The sequence below is a fragment of the Pristiophorus japonicus genome, chromosome 5 (assembly GCF_044704955.1).
Source record: "Pristiophorus japonicus isolate sPriJap1 chromosome 5, sPriJap1.hap1, whole genome shotgun sequence".
Classification (NCBI taxonomy): domain Eukaryota; kingdom Metazoa; phylum Chordata; class Chondrichthyes; family Pristiophoridae; genus Pristiophorus; species Pristiophorus japonicus.
Window position 1 is genome coordinate 221,964,600 of NC_091981.1, and position 16,217 is coordinate 221,980,816.

Here is a 16,217-nt window from a genome sequence, read left to right on the forward strand (position 1 = left end):
CTGCTCCCTGCTTGGTTCCGCAATGTACTGTTCAAGGAAACTATCCCGGATACACTCTATGAACTCCTCCTGAAGTCTACCCTGGCCAATTTGCTTTGTCCAATCAATATGAGGTTAAAATCACCCATGATTGTTGCAGCTCCTTTATTACAAACCTCCATTATGTTTTGATTTATACTCCGTCCAACAGTGTAGCTACTGTTAGGGGGCCTTTAGACTACGCCCACTAGCGACTTTTTCCCTTTATTATTCCTTATCTCCACCCAAACTGATTCAACATCTTCATCCTCTGAGTCAATATTGTTTCTCACTAAAGCACTGATCCCATCCTTTATTAACAGTGCTACCCCACCTCCTTTTCCTTTCTGTCTGTCCTTCCGAATTGTCAAATACCCCTGAATATTTAGTTCCCAGTCCAGGTCACCTTGCAACCACGTCTCTGTAACGGCTATCAGATCATACCCATTTGTATCTATTTGTGCCATCAACTCATCTATTTTGTTGCGAATGCTACATGCATTTAGACAAAGAGCTTTTAAATTTGTTATGTTCCCCTTTGTCCTGCTTGTTTCCTCTCTCCTTCAAACTCACTTTCTACATTTTTGCTTTCTAATTCCAGCTTTACTCCCCTCCATACTGAATCTATTCTCAGGTTCCCATCCCCCTGCCAAGATAGTTTAAACCCTCCCCAACAGCACTAGCAACCACCCTTCCCCCCCGGCGAGGATATTGGTCCCGGCTCTATTGAGGTACAACCCGACCGGCTTGTACAGGTCCCCCTTTCCCCAGAATCGGTCCCAATGCCTCAGGACATGAGTCCTAACATTTGCTTGATTGATAATGGCATTTTTTCCCAAACAATAACTAATGGATCCACATCAGAAGACACATAAATGTGAAAAAAATGACTTGTATTTCACTGTAAAACTTTTGCTGTCTGCTTTACATTTTAGATATTTCCAAATAACCCACTCAAAGGTGTACTATGTGCCCCAGATTGGAGAGCTGGCAACTCTAATTCCAACAACTACTTCCCATGATGTTATGCATGTCTTAGTCATCACCTTGAGACCTAAGAGCTGTCATCTATTTTGTGTAGTGTAAAAAGAGACTAAGATGTTTTTTAAGAAGCAGTTATGAATTTTTACCATACAGCCACAGTTACATGATTGTAATACAACTTCCGAAAGGTCAGGAGGCAGTCAACTGCACAGACTGTAACTAGAATCCCATCTGCTCGAAAGTGTGCCTATTTCAACAGGAAGGATTATAGCACTACTTGCGTCCAAATAGTGTACAATGCCAAAATCGCTTACTTATATATTCTAAAACATTTCCATCTGTTTCTGTGGCATCAGGAAGTCACTCACATCAGCATTGCCAACTGCAGACAATGATTACACACACAGGTCTCTCTCCAGTTTCCAAATGCTTAGCACAAAACATATAGAAGCCTGTGCCTTGACTTTAAAGTCTACTTTCAATTTGATTGTGAGCAATGCTCCACAGTCGAGAACCCATAGCTGGAATCTTACCAGCCCTGCGAGTGAGGGTTTGGAGGCGGGCCCACTGTCAAAATGGCCCTGATCCCACCTTTGTCTCAGTTTCTCAATTGTCGGGTCTGCGTGTGGATCGCAAACCCGACACCAAGCAGCGGGCCAGTCAATTAAGTTATTTAAAAGGATTTTACCCAGGGATCTTTACATCTACCTGAGAGAGCAGACAGGGCCTCCGAAAGACGGCATCACATCCGAAAGACGGCATCTCCAACAGTGCAGCATTCCCTCAGCACTGCGTCAGCCTAGATTTATGTACTCAAGTACCTGGAGTGGGACTTGAACCCACAACCTTCTGACTCAGAGGCAAGTGCACTACCAATTGAGCTACAGCTAACACTTTTATTAAGTAAGTTTCGAGCTGCATTATGGGCCGCAATTTCGCCAACAGTGGTGAGACCAGTGCGGCTGGCATTGGTGGAGTGTGGGGAACGCGCTCCCGGCTCCATCCCGCCCTCTCAACAGAATCTTCCATTTATTGGGCGTGGAAAGCCTGCCCTGCAAGGCTCCCCACCAATTAACAGGAAACAGGTCTGATGATGTCATCTGGTGATGTGTCATCAGCCGGTTTCCTTAAAGGGATCATGGCCAGCTTTTTTTTACAGTTGTTCTGTCAGTGTTCTACTGCATTGAGGTGCTACAAATACTGACAAGCACTGCACAAAGGTTCACAGCTGCATATGGAGGGGGTCACAGCACACAGGGAGATTCTCTTCCCTTTCCATGGGCGGAAGAGACTGCCCCAGGAGACCAACGCAGTCTGGATGCTCATTGCACGGGAGGGCACAAGCAGGGATGTCGTCAGAAGGACCAATCATACCAACTAACCACACACAAGGATAAAAATAGATAAAGAGGAGATACTTAAAAGATTGGCCGTCATTCAAAGTCACCTGTTTGGATGGAATGCATATTCGGTTACTCAGGGAAGTATGGGTAGAAATTGCAGAGGCACAGATTGAAGGTGTTTGGCAAAAGAACCAGAGGTGACATGAGGAAACATTTACTTACAAAGCAAGTTGTTGTAATCTGGATTGGGGAAAGCCATGAGGAAATTCACTCCCATTGTCTCGATTCCTTACTTATGAGCTGTCCTCTGACACCATAAAGGACAGCCATTCCTTTATGGATTCCACAAGGACTTCAAAACTCTCTCTTCACAAGATGCTGCCTGACCTGCTGAGTATTTCCAGCATTTTCTGTTTTTCTTTCAGATTACCAGCATCTGCAGTATTTTGTTCTTGTTTTCTAAATTCTTGCTGTGCTATTCGTTAACAGCTGGAATAACAAAAAAATTGTTGTCCATGCTGGTTAAGTATTTTTTAGGTACTTGAGAAGTATATAAGCTTTAAGTGCCTTTGACTAGGTTTCTGTTAATTTTTAATAAAGTTGAGAGAACAGAATTGCTGTTACCTTCCATTTAGATTGGCAGTCATTAAAATCTGCAGTACACTGATTGCCAACATTTTTACAGAAAAGAGGAAAATATAGCCCTTAAAGTTTCTAATTAAATCTATTGAAGCAGACTTTTAATCTACAGGTTTACAAATGGTCTCGACATTTATCTTCTCATGCTTATTAAACAAAAAAGGACAGTGTTATGTAGGTGAAAGTTAATAGAAGAAAGTTAATTGTAGTACAAATATTACATTATATTTCTTTACTCAAACTACTAAATTTGCACATTGTAGATTTGTGGAAATAAATGTAATTTACAATACACAGGTCTTCCAACACGCGCACATCTGGTGTATAGTTTTAATACAGAGAATATCAGTAATACTGTAGATGCTGAACTGTCCTATCTGCATAGCATTCTGTTTCTACCCAGCGAAGGAATGCAAGAGAAAATATTTAGGCCTAGAAATTGGCCCACTTACCGCCACGAGTTTTTGCCGTGATCCAGTCCAAAAATGGCAGCCGCCACTCTAGCATCCTTCTCTGGCGTGGTACTCGGTGGCCAACATTTTGGTGAGGGCCTTAGCACTGCCAATAACAGCGCTGGTCCTGGAAATGTAAATTAAGAGTGGGTGACGTCGGTTGGTGTGCAAAGCCGACTTAATGTCACCTCAGTGAACTTGGACCTTAGCGTTGAGTTCAGCATCGGATCCTATGCTCGACATGAAAACCCAGTGCTCAGCAGACTGACAGATGCTGTCAGCACCTCTTAAAGGGACACACACATCTTTCAGGTAAGTTTGCATTTAAGTCTCTGAACTGGATTTTTTTGGTTTTTATTGAAGTAGTGGCTTGGTGCAGTACATGTTAAAAGTTTTTTTTAAGTGTGCAGGGAGTGCTGCTAGATGCTTGCAAGGCCTTATATGTTAAAGGAAGGCCTCCGAAAAGACAGAAAATGCTGGAAATACTCAGCAGGTCCAGCAACATCCATGGAGAGAGAAACAGAGTTCACATCTCAGGTTGAGTTGCTGCCGGACTTGCTGAGTATTTCCAGCATTTTATGCTTTTATTTCAGATTTATATCTGCTCGCAGAGGGAAGAGGAAGGCGCAGAAGAGGAGAAAGCAGAAGGAATGATGCAACCCAGACAGCCTCTTTCTGGTCATGATATCCGGGATGGTATCATCCACCTGCGGTACAAATGGCCACAACCCAAATTCTCCTTTCAACATTTTTCGCACACCTTCCCTCTGTCACTAACCATCACAGCATCCTCTTGGCCACAATGCTGAAATAAAAATCATTTTAAAGACAACTTTCCTATCCTACTGATGTCACGCAGTGCTACTCCAGTGGCTACAGCATGGCTGGTGGAAGGTTGCTGACTGTCAGTGGGGCACTAGAGCAAGGTGGTGGGGGTGACACTGCTCGCAGTGACAGCCTCGGTGATCTGGTCCCACATGGTTCTTTTTGACGGGCCTTCTGGCCCCTGTGGTAGAGGATCTCTCTTGCAGTGTTGACCCCCTGCACAAAGCTGGAGTGCTGCGTGTGAGACCCTGGATGCCCCTTCACTAACTTGCTGTTAGTGCTGAAGCACTTTCCCATTTTTTTTAGCTGTGTTAGGGAATTCGGCTTTAAGAACTGGGGATTGCTAAGAATTTGGGAATAATTTTTCATGTTAATTATTTTCAGAAGGCAGTTGAGGTGTAAGGGCTTAAAAACTGCATATTTTATGTTCATTTTTATTTTTATCATTGCAGAAGGCATGGTCTTTTCAGAAAACGATAATGCATTACCTTTTTAAGAATCCCACAATACTTTGTGAAATCACAGCCTCACTTTCAAAGGCTGTTGAAATAGCTACGCTACTTGGGCACTCCACATTGGGGCCTGCTGCTGGGATCAACGCCAACAGTGTGAGTTTAGAGTTGGGTTCATGACAATTAGTCCCCAAGGCCAATTTTTCAGTCTGGCTAGCACCACCATTTTCAACAGCTGTTAACCTCTGGCCAATATGGCACCGTCAGCTTTTGTGGCAGCCACGAATTTCTAGGCCTTAATCACTGAATGGTCTGTGAAGAGAGAATGAGAAATAAAGAAAGCGGTACACAGGGAAAAGAGTTGGCAGTGTTATAATTCGCCTACTGAACAGTGTCACGCTTCAAAAAGTAATTCACTGGGTGTGAAGACGAGGTGGAACAGAATTTTTTTTGTTATAGGATTCATTTTTCAAAATAATTTATTTAATGAAAATGTTAAATGCAAAATCAGTTGCTTTTTAGAATGATTAATATACTCATGCTCCAAAAATGTGCAGGCCATCTAGCGCACTCCAACCATAACCCGTGGGAAATTGGCTGGATCCCGGATACACCGGCACCTGGTCTTCACTAGTAGTTTCCGGGGGTGGGGGTGGGGATCTTGCTTGGGATGGAACCTCTGCCCAACCAAAACATGCTCGCCCTAACCAGAAGGAGCAGAGTTATGAGGCAGAAACTGCTCCTTCACACCTGGGATGGCAGCAGGTGCCAAAAGTCCTGGTCTGTGTGGGCTGACGAGCGCCCGGAATGTGCTTGAAGTGTTGCGGCTGTTCTACAGATGAATGGCATTTCAGTGGATTCCCCCTGAACCCGTACACTCTGTGGGGGTTAGCACTGGAGCACAATGGTGGGTGTGATTCCAGCGTAACTGCCACGATTGCACCCCTTAAGCAATTTTGGGGCATTGATGTTTCCATAGGAAAAAATGTGCTTTTGATGTAGTAATTATTACAATTTGACCATATGGTGGTAATTCATCTTCTTAACAGGATATTCCGTTGCCGTGGGGGAATTCGCAGGAGACTCTGAGCAAGGTAAGTAACTTAATTGATCACCAAAAGCATGTGCTCATTCATTATGTATTTAATAGCCATTTCCTGTTCCTTAACATGCAGAGGCAGATTTCTAACTAATCTAATAAAACTACATTTACCAACTCAATTTTCCTGTCTTTTTCTTTTGACTAGAATTTGTTGCTGGAATTCCAAGGGGTGCTCAGGCATTTGGATATGTATGTAATATTCTTTTGTTTGGTCTCGTTTTCAAACAGAGTTTTGCTGTTTCATTATTTTCATCTCCGTCCTCCCAGGCTGGGCAAGGAGTGAAGCAGTTGTTAAATTTTGCGTATCATTTTTTCCCTGTAGTGTGGAGTTAGACATAATGATACCATTTCTTTCTTCTTTGAAAAAGCTAGACAACTTGGAGGCGATTTTCAACTGCTGACTGATGCAATTTTTAGGCCTTACCAAATAAATGGTGGAACGGCACACCCTCCTGTTTTGGGCAGCGGCTGTTTACATGTACAAATTGGAGTCCTGTGCATGCTCTGCCTATTTGTGCCAAACTCTGAGTGACTTAAACAGCGCCCCTTGAAACTGCCCTAAACCAGTTTGCTCTTTTACTTTTGTGGGGCCAGCAGGAACAGAAGTGCTCTTCCTGGTTCCGTGCTGTTGGTTCATGCTCGAACCCCTCTGGGATCGGCTCCCTCCTTTCGGGCCCAACCTGCCGGTTGGATCAGCGTAGGAACTGGCCGATTTCCCCGCTCCCCAGCGAGCTGCAGCTGAACATCCGTTTGCCGCCTGCAGCTCCAATCTGGCCACAACCTGAAAATGGTTCGGGTCTCCCGATGCCAACTTCAGGCCGTCAGCCTGGCCGGTCTGCCAATTACATGTCTGTTTTGGGCAGAAATTGCAAATCGTGCCCCCATGATATTTTTTTTCAGTTATTTTTTTTCTCTTTCTGTGGTTTTGCCGTGCCGCACATTTACATTCCAGAAGGAGGGTTGGGGAGCAACCTCCTTCATGACGTCTATGTATGCAGTTCTGGACTAGCCACTTCGAGGTATACCAGATCAGTCGTGAGCTATCTCTTCCTCTCACTCTGGTGGATGGTGGCCTAGTTTGTGCTCTGCAACTTGCTGCAGTAATGTGATTAATATGGGTCCTAATCAGCCCATAGCACAGCATGTTGATGGCAGCATGTTGATTTGCCATGGCCAGACTGGATACTTTTAAAAATTGATGGTTTGCACATTTTTATCATCAATATTTCATTAGTCATATGATTGAATTGTCAGAAAACTAGACCAATATAAATCTACTTCTTTTTATAGGTTGCCATCATAAATGCAACAGATATGACTTTCATCTTGAATTTTACTGGTGAACAGGTAAAACATCTTTTCATTTCAATGAAGCCTTGAAACCGTTTCACTCGAAACAACTGAGAAAAATATGTATTTTCTTGCAAAATTATAGTGTTTTCAATTATTTTGAAAGTCTACCAGTTAATGTTATTAGCGGCATAAATAATGAAATAATTGCTGAGCCCTTGACCCAATATCAAAATGTAGAACAATTTATATTGGGAACCAAAAATATTCAAGAGGAGACAGAAGTAAAACAAGTGTTGTCATACTAAGTTACAGACACTGAAGTTTTGTCTGTCTTATTGAGTGTGACCAGAAGTTACTCTGGTGTGTCCACAGGCGACAGTTGCACCTGACGTGTGAACCACAGGGGCCCAAAATTCAGTACCGCTGGAAAGCTGGTACTCCCCCCACCTGTTTGGGGCCATTAGCGGCAAAAGATTTTCGTGGCTGGGCCACCCCATATTCAGCTCCAAAAGTGAACACATGGGTTCCAGCGCTAATGAACCCTTCCAAAGTGGATTTTTCGGCCATGTGGCTGTCTTAATTTGAGCGTTATCACCACTGAGAAATTCAGCATGCAGGTAAGGGTTTTTAATGAATCAGCTGCTCCGAGGCCTTTTTAAAGACCAGGGTTTGCAGCAAGGCCCTGAGGGGGGAAGGAGTTTGGAAGGATGGCTGGTGTAAGAGGTGCAAGGAGAGCCAACAGGTTCACTGATTTGGAGTTGGAGACACTGATGGACGGTGTGGAGGACAGAAGAAGAATACTGTTTCTTGATGTGGGGAAACCTGGCAGACCGCCAGTACATAATGCATAGAGGGAGATTGCAGGGGAGGTGTCGGGCACCTCTATATATGTGAGGATGCACCCACCCAGGAGGGTGCTGGCCAGTCTGTACCCGGCCCTTCCAGGGTGGTGATGGGCCAACGCCTCCTAGTTCTGGGGTGCTGCCGCCGCCTCCTTCTGCACCTCCTCCTCCTCCTCCTCAGGTGATACTGCTGGCTCGACCTCCAGCAGCTGTCCCCTCATGATGTCCAGATTGTGCAGCATGCAGCAGACCACGATGATTATGGAGACCCATTGAGGAGAGTGCTAAAAGGTGCCACCAGAGCGGGCCAAACACTGGAACCTCTGCTTAAGGATGCCTATGCACTGCTCGATGATGCACCTGGTGGCACAATGAGCATCATTGTATGCATGTTCTGGCGCTGTCCTGGGGTTCCGCAGTGGAGTGAGCAGCCAAATGGGCGGGGGATATCCCTTGTCCCCAAGCAGCCAACCGCAATCCTGATTCGGGCTGGTGAAGAAGGCGGGCACATTGCTCTGGCGCAGAATGAACGAATCATGTCTGTTGCCTCCCTTGCCTGCTGCCTCTCTGCATGGTGCTGAAGGCAACGCCTTCTCCTGCGTGCCGCCCTGCTTCTGAGCAGGTGTACCAGGTGTCGTCATCCCAACACTCCTCCCATCCTCAGTGAACCCTGCCAAGCAGGTCTTTGCAGTCCACAGGCCTCCACTAAAGAGTCAGACATGAAAGTTGTACAAAAGTATGTGCAAACCTCTGAGCAGCACTCAGCAGGTTGAATGGAGCCAAAACAATTAATAAAACTATTAAAAGCTAAATACAGTGGATGCTGCAATCTTAAATAAAAATACTAAAATTAATAAAACTATTTCCCTACCAAAGGGCCCCAATCGCGGCAACACTCCAGCGGTGTCCCGTTCGAGCAGAGGCTCGAATACTTCGTGGGGGCACTGCTGGGAAAAGTCTTACCTTTTTGCAGCTGAAAATTCCTGTCCTTGCCACTTTTCAGCCGCCCGCACGCTGCAGAGCTCTCCGCTGGAAACTTACCTTTACAGTGGCTTCACCGCGCCATTTCTGGCAGAAGTGCACACTGCTCAAATTCCCCCCTCCCTCCCCCCCTCCCGCCCGAGCTGAATATGGCTCAGGCAGGGAAAATCATCCGGCTGCAACGGCCGATCGATTTTTTTCGGTCTCCCACCCAAACTCCGTGGTAGCCGTCCCTTCGGGGACGATGAATTTCAGCCCCAGGTCTCTTGCACTGTTGTAGTTTTTGTTTCATTTTCTATTCAACTTTGACAAACTTTCAAAATGAGAGATGCCAGCATGTGGTGCAGTATGTGATCCCATCTATCCAGTGGCACCTACTCCAAGTCAAAAGTAAGGAGCTTGCATACTTTTGAGATTGGTTTCCACATGGTCTTTGTAGTGCCAGAGGAATGGTTGTCATTTAGCTTACTAGCTTCTAAAGTCCCTCCTCAGCACTTGCTTCTGAAGCCCCTTCTTTAGCATCTGAATTGTGCGGATGACTTTAAAAAAAAAAAGTTGCACTTCTAAACATTGCTTCAATGTTGGTTGTACTGACTCATAATAGCACTCCTGCTCTGGTGATGTTGTCTTGCCATTTGATGCATTGTATTAGTCTCCGCTGATACCCACTGAAATTTTCCAAGTTGCTTCACAATGTGCGTACAACATGTCCATGCCTTGCTGACATGCAACTAGATGATGTTGTGCTGATTCCATGTGCATTAATCTAGATACCCACATGTCGATTTTGTCATCTTTATGTGTACTTGTACTTTCTAATTAATATGAACATTGTTAAGCTATGCTTCCAAATAGCTGCATTGATCTACTGCAGTTAGTCGTATGCAGTTAGTGAGGATGAAGGGTAGAATATAAGGTTTACCTGGGGCCACGTGCGACCCTGTTTTCTTGTGGGTGACGATAGCTCTTCACAGTTGCTGAGAATCAGTTGGTAGGATGTCTTCTTTAGTGTGTGCGCCTCTATCGTACATCATCAGCAAAGAGCAGTCTGCAGGTGGAATTGTCCATTACCTTGGTGGACCTGTTCAACCTGCTGAATGTGTGGAAGCAAAATTGAAGATTTAGCCCTCACTAGGTGTGAGCCGTCATCTCCCAAAACAGTGTCTAGCTGCTACCTAAAGTATCATATTGTATAAGATAAATTATTTTTGATGCAAGACTCCAGTAATTTGCTTTCCTTTTTTTAATCCACAGATGGCTTCCTATTTTGGATACACCGTGGCTGTCTCTGATATAAACAATGATGGGTGAGCGTTATATCTTTATAAACACCGTGCAGGAAATATCAGAGATGAACACAGAATCATATAATTTTTACAGCACACAAGAAGGCCATTCAGCCCATTACACCTGTGCCAGCTCACTGAAACAGCTATTCACTGAGTTCCATTCCTTGGCCCTTTCCACATATCATTTAAAAATGTTCTCTTTCAAATATTTATCCATTTTCCTTTTAAAAGCTAATTATGGATTCTGTCTCCACCACTGTTTCTAGGGCATTGCATGTCCTAACAACGCTCTGTATAAAAGATTTCTGCTGACCACACCTTTTCGTCTTTTGGTGACAATCTTAACTTTATGGCTTCTACTTACCACATCACGAATCATTGGATATAGTTTGTTTCTATTTACTTATCAAAACGCTTCATAATTTTGAATCTCTTTATTAAATCCTCTCTTAACCATTTCTATTCCAGTGAAAAGAGAGCCAGTTCATCTAATCTTTCCTCCTAAATAAAGACTGTCATCCCTTGTTTCATCTATCAATTTTATATCTTAGAATCTGTGAGCGGCCTCGGGATTCCAAGGGTGCTGTATCTGAACGTGCTGCTGTGAACATAACGTTATGTGACTAATTGAGTACAGTAAGGCAGCACCTAACTTTTTGTGAGGTCCCTAAAAGTAAACTATTCATAATTCTGAGGTACTTGTTTAAAAAAATATATGATTTCAGCTTGCCAGAAAGTGGTAAACTGAGCAGACGATATTGGCAATCATCCTGTGCTATCAATTTGATAGCCAGAAGTTATGAGAAAACTGAAATTTACAAAAATAAATAAAGGTCTGTGAAACTCTGATTTCATACATACCCACCCCAACTAGGAAAATCCCAGCACACAAACAGAGAAGAACCCACACCTCTGCCCACACCCCACACAGAACAGCAATGGCTTCTCTGCTGAGCAGGTAATGTGACAGTCTCTACTGAACAGAAACCATAATCACCTCCACCCCCAAAAAAATTCAAACCACAACACCAACATCACCCCCAACCCTGTACCGATATCCTTAAAGCCATAACTTCTTCTGAACAACTTTCATCAGCCTATGTTTAAGTGACCTCAATGCAAACTGCATGAACTACGAATGAATGGGCCCAATCCTGATGTGCTGGGTTAAAACTCTCGATTTTCCCTCTCAAAATTCAATAAAAATATGTCAAAACTAGGAGAAGAACTAAAAATGCCAGTTTATTCCATTTCTGCGCCACCTAATTTTCCACTGAAAAAAGTAATGATTGGTATCAAATTTTTTTAATGTGCTGCTATCCATCACCCCTGTGCTCGCTGACCTACATTGGCTCCCAGTTAAGCAACGCCTCAGTTTTAAAATTCTCAACCTTGTTTTCAAATTCCTTCATGGCCCCGTCTCTCCCTATCTCTGTAATTTCCTCCACCCCCACAACCTCCTCCAATTCTGGCCTGTTGAGCATGCCTGATTTTAATCGCTCAACCATTGGTGGCCAGCCTTTAGCTGCCAAGGCCCTAAGCTCTAGAATTCCCTCCCTAAACCTCTCTATCCCGCTACCTCTCTTTCCACCTTTCAGACGCTCCTTAAAACCTACCTCTTTGACCAAGCTTTTGGTTATCTGCCCTAATTTCTCCTTATGTGACCCACTATCAAATTTTGTTTTATTCGTTTTACTATATTAAAGGTGCTCTATAAATACAAGTTGTTGTTGTGACTGAGGAAAATAATGTTATTCAAAAACTTATATTATCACACATGCTGCAATCTACTTTATGTTAAAAATGGTGAGTGGTCTCAAGATTTCTAAGGTACTGCATCTATAGGTCACACTGTAAATGGACTGTTTCGTGACAAAATGATTGCAATGATGCAGTATTAAAGTTACATGACAGACCCGTACTGAACCCTCCAAAGAGCAAAATCTTTCCCCATCTTAAAAAGTCGGCAGGCCCAAAGTTGTTGTTACTTGTTTAGGCCTTGTTAATGCGCTTTCCCATTCCCTACCCTTTCCCCAATCCATTCATGGTTTTCTGTTTCAAATACATATCCAATTCCCTTTTAACAGATGTTAGAGTCTCCACTTCAATAGCTACTTGTGGCAAAGTATTCCATGTTCTGTTAAGCCTTTATGTTGAAAGATTGTAAGTGGAATTCTTCTAAGTGATCCCTTCATTCCTCTCGTGATGAATCTTGAGCCTACATCCCTGTATTATTGATTTCAACAACTCGCGGAAACAACCTATGGCATGTACCATCTCAAAACTTTTCCTCATTTTTTTTTTAAAGTAGGTTTTGGACTCTGATGTTACTGGGTTGTTGATGCTACAAGATTGCCTTGAGAGCTTGCTGTCATAGGCAATCTTGTAAGGTAAAAGGCTGTTGTCTATCATCTGCTGTTTCCTCACTGGCATTTTAACAAAATATTTGAAATCATACTGTTGCTGTGTGAGCAAGCTCAGAGTGGGTGTAGTCTATCCTGCTAGGCAATAAAGAAGTCAGAAGTCTCAATAATTTCAGTAAAGAAGACGACTGTCGAGCTTTTTTAAAGATACCAATTTCCAGAACTACTGTTTAACCAACAATGTTGTAAGAACTCAGGAAACCGGTTTATTAAATAAGCATGAGATTAGATTAATATACAGACCAATGGCAGAAGATTTACAGATAGAACTGAGGATTTTTCTTTGTTGTAGACCCAACAGGATTTCACCTTTTATATATAGAGTTTAATCCCCAAGTAATACAAAATGATGCCTTTCCCGTTTGGAGAAAGGATACAGCTGCTGATGCAGATGTTTCCGATAAAGACTGATGATAAAATTAGACTTTGAATGTTGTGATCACGCAATGTTATAGTTCTCTATTGTGAGAGATTTTCTACATACACATAAATCTGCTTTTTTGTGTAATTTGAATGTTACAGTCACCTTCTGGAAATGCATCATCCTCTGTCTTTCAACCTGTACTTGAACAGGGACTTGAGCACATAAATCTAGGCTGACACTTAAGTGCAGTGCCGAAGGAGTGCTGCACTATCGGAGGTGCCATCTTTTGAATGAGACTTTAAAGCGAGGACCAGTCTACTCAGGTGGGCGTAAAGGATTCTATGGCACTATTTCGAAGAAGAGCAGGGGAGTTATCCCCGGTGTCCTGGCCAATATTTATCCCTCAATCATCAACAACTTGTATTTATATAGCACCTTTAGCATAGTGAAACATCCCAAGACGCTTCACAGGAGTATTACGCGATAAAAATTTGACACCGAGCCGCGTAAGTGGAAATTATGGCAGATTACCAAAAGCTTAGTCCAAGAGGAATGTTTTAAGGAGCATCTTGAAGGAGGAAAGAGAGGTAGAGAGGCGGAGAGATTTGACCGGGAGGTTCCAGAGCTTGGGCCTAGGCAACAGAAGGCATGGCCAATAATGGTTGAGCAATTGTAATCAGGGATGCTCAGGAGGGCAGAATTAGAGGAGTGCAGATATATCGGGGGGTTGTGCAGCTGGAGGAGATTACAGAGATAGGGAGGGGCGAGGCGATGAAGTGATTTGAAAATAAGAATGAGAATTTTGAAATCGAGGCGTTGCTTAGCCGGACGCCAATGTAGGTCAGCAAGCATATATGATGGGTGAGCAGGACTTGGTGTGAGTTAGGACGAGGACAGCCGAGATTTGGATCACTTCTAGTTTACGTAGGGTAGAATGTGGGAGGCTAGCCAGGAGTGCATTGGAATAGTCTAGTCAAGAGGTAACAAAGGCATGGATGAGGGCTTCAACAGCAGATGAGCTGAGGCAAGGGCGGAGACAATCGATGTTACGGAGGTGCAAAATAGGTGGTCTTAGTTATGCTGCGATATGTGGTTAAAAGCTCATTTCAGGATCAAATATGACACCAAGGAACAGTCTGGTTCAGCCTCAGATAGGAGTTGGGGAGAGGGATGAAGTCAGTGTCTAGGGAACGGAGTTTGTGGTGGAGACTGAAAAAATGGCTTCGGTCTTCCCAATATTCAATTGGAGAAAACTCCTGCTCATCCAGAATTGTATATCGGACAAGCAGTCTGACAATTTCGAGATGGTGGAGGCGTTTAGAGAAGTGGTAATGAGATAGAGCTGGGTGTCATCAGCGTACATAGGGAAACTGACGCTTGTGTTTTCGGATGATGTCGCCAAGGGGCAACATGTAGATGAGAAATAGAAGGGGGCCAAGAATAGATCCTTGGGGGACATCAGAGGTAACGATGTGGGAGTGGGAAGAGAAGCCGTTGCAGGTGATTCTCTGGCTAAGATTAGATAGATAAGAATGGAATCAGGCAAGTGCAGTCCCACCTAGCTGGATGTTGGTGGAGAGGGGTTGGAGGAGGATAGAGTGCTCAACCGTGTCAAAGGCTGCAGACAAGTCTAGAGGACGAGGAGAGATAGTTTGCCTTTGTCATAGTCACAAAGAATATCATTTGTGACTTTGATGCGAGCCGTTTTGGTACTGTGGCAGGCGCAGAAACCGGATTGGAGGGATTCAAACATGGAATTGCGGGAAAGATGGGCACGGATTTGGGAGGCGATGCACGTAAAAGGAGTTGAGTGGAAAGGGAGGTTGGAGATGAGGCAGTAGTTTGCGAGGACGGAGGGATCAAGGGTTGGTTTTTGAGGAAAGGGGTGATGATAGCAGATTTGAGGGAGAGTGCGACGGTACCCGAGGAGAGTGAATCGTTAACAATGTCAGAAAAGGAAGTTGGGTGGTCAGTAGTTTGGAGGGAATAGAGTCAAGGGAACAGGAGGTAGGTCTCATGGACAGGATGAACTCAGAAAGATCATGAGGGGAGATCGGAGAGAAACTGGAGAAAGATGTGAGGTCAGGGCTAGGGCAGGGAGGGGATCCTTAGAGGAAGTTTGGCCCGGTGGGCTAGGGGAAGGATAGGCAGAGGCGGCCGAATGGATGGTCTCAATCTCCAAGACAAAGATGTTCATGAGCTCCTCACACTTATTGTTGGAGGTGAGGATGGAGACTGAGGAGAGGGGTTTAAAAAGACAGTAAGCATTGGAGAATGGAAGCCGGGGTTAACTTTACATTCCAGAATGATTCTGGAATCATGAGCGATTTTGGCAAATGAGAGCAGGACCCGATAATGCTTTATGTGGTCCAGCCAGATCTGGCGATGAATGGCTAAACCAGTTGTCCGCCATATTCGTTCAAGTCTCCGTCCCTTGGACTTAAGGAAGCGAAGTTTAGGGCCGTACCAGTGGAACAGCCAGGGTGAGAGAGAATAATTGTTTTAACAGGGACTAGAGCATCAAAGGTGGAGGTGAGGGTGTGATTGAGCAGATCAGTAGCTGCAGAAATGTCATGGTGAATGGAGGGCCAAGGTTGGACAGTTGGGAATTCATAAGTGCAGTCGTAAGAGAGTCGGGAGAGAGTTTTTTTTCCGGGGCAGACACAGAAGGAGGTAGGGTTGTGGCGTGGGGGGAGAGTGGAAGGGGGATGTGGGTGGAGAGCGATACAAGGAAGTGGTCAGAGATGGCCTTATCTACGATTGACACGATGGGAGTAATGAGGCCATGAGAGATGGCAAGATCGAGGACTGGCAGTGAATATGGGTTGGGGAGTTTACATGGAGGGAGAGATTAATGGAGGACAGGAGGCTAGTGAACTCAGAGGAGAGAGAGCATGGTGAATTGAGATGGAGGTTGAAATCACCGAGAATGAGAAGTCTTTCAGTGCAGAAGGAGGAAAGTAGTGAAGAAATATCGGTAATTAAAGTTTTATGTTACTTGGGTGGACGGTAGAGAACGAGAATTTTAAATGAGAGGTGAGAAGGATGGAATAGGGCGAGATGCTCAAAGGAGGAGAAAGTGCCAGAGGAGAAGACGGATAGACCAAGGTGTGATTCAACATATCAACAACAGATTATCTGGTCATTATCACATTGCTGTTTGTGGGAGCTTGCAGTATGCAAATTGGCTGCCGCGTTTCCCATATTACA

The 16,217-nt window shown here is 44.2% G+C and overlaps 1 protein-coding gene across 1 annotated transcript in view; it reads left to right on the top strand.

Annotated features, from left to right (window-relative positions):
- itga8 (integrin, alpha 8) overlaps positions 1-16,217 on the top strand; it is a 352,157-nt gene that overhangs the window by 54,228 nt on the left and 281,712 nt on the right. The window contains exons 8-11 of the mRNA XM_070881330.1: positions 5,763-5,807; positions 5,961-6,004; positions 7,106-7,162; positions 10,186-10,238. Of these exons, the coding sequence (XP_070737431.1) occupies positions 5,763-5,807; positions 5,961-6,004; positions 7,106-7,162; positions 10,186-10,238 (199 nt within the window). The remainder of the gene's footprint in view (positions 1-5,762; positions 5,808-5,960; positions 6,005-7,105; positions 7,163-10,185; positions 10,239-16,217) is intronic.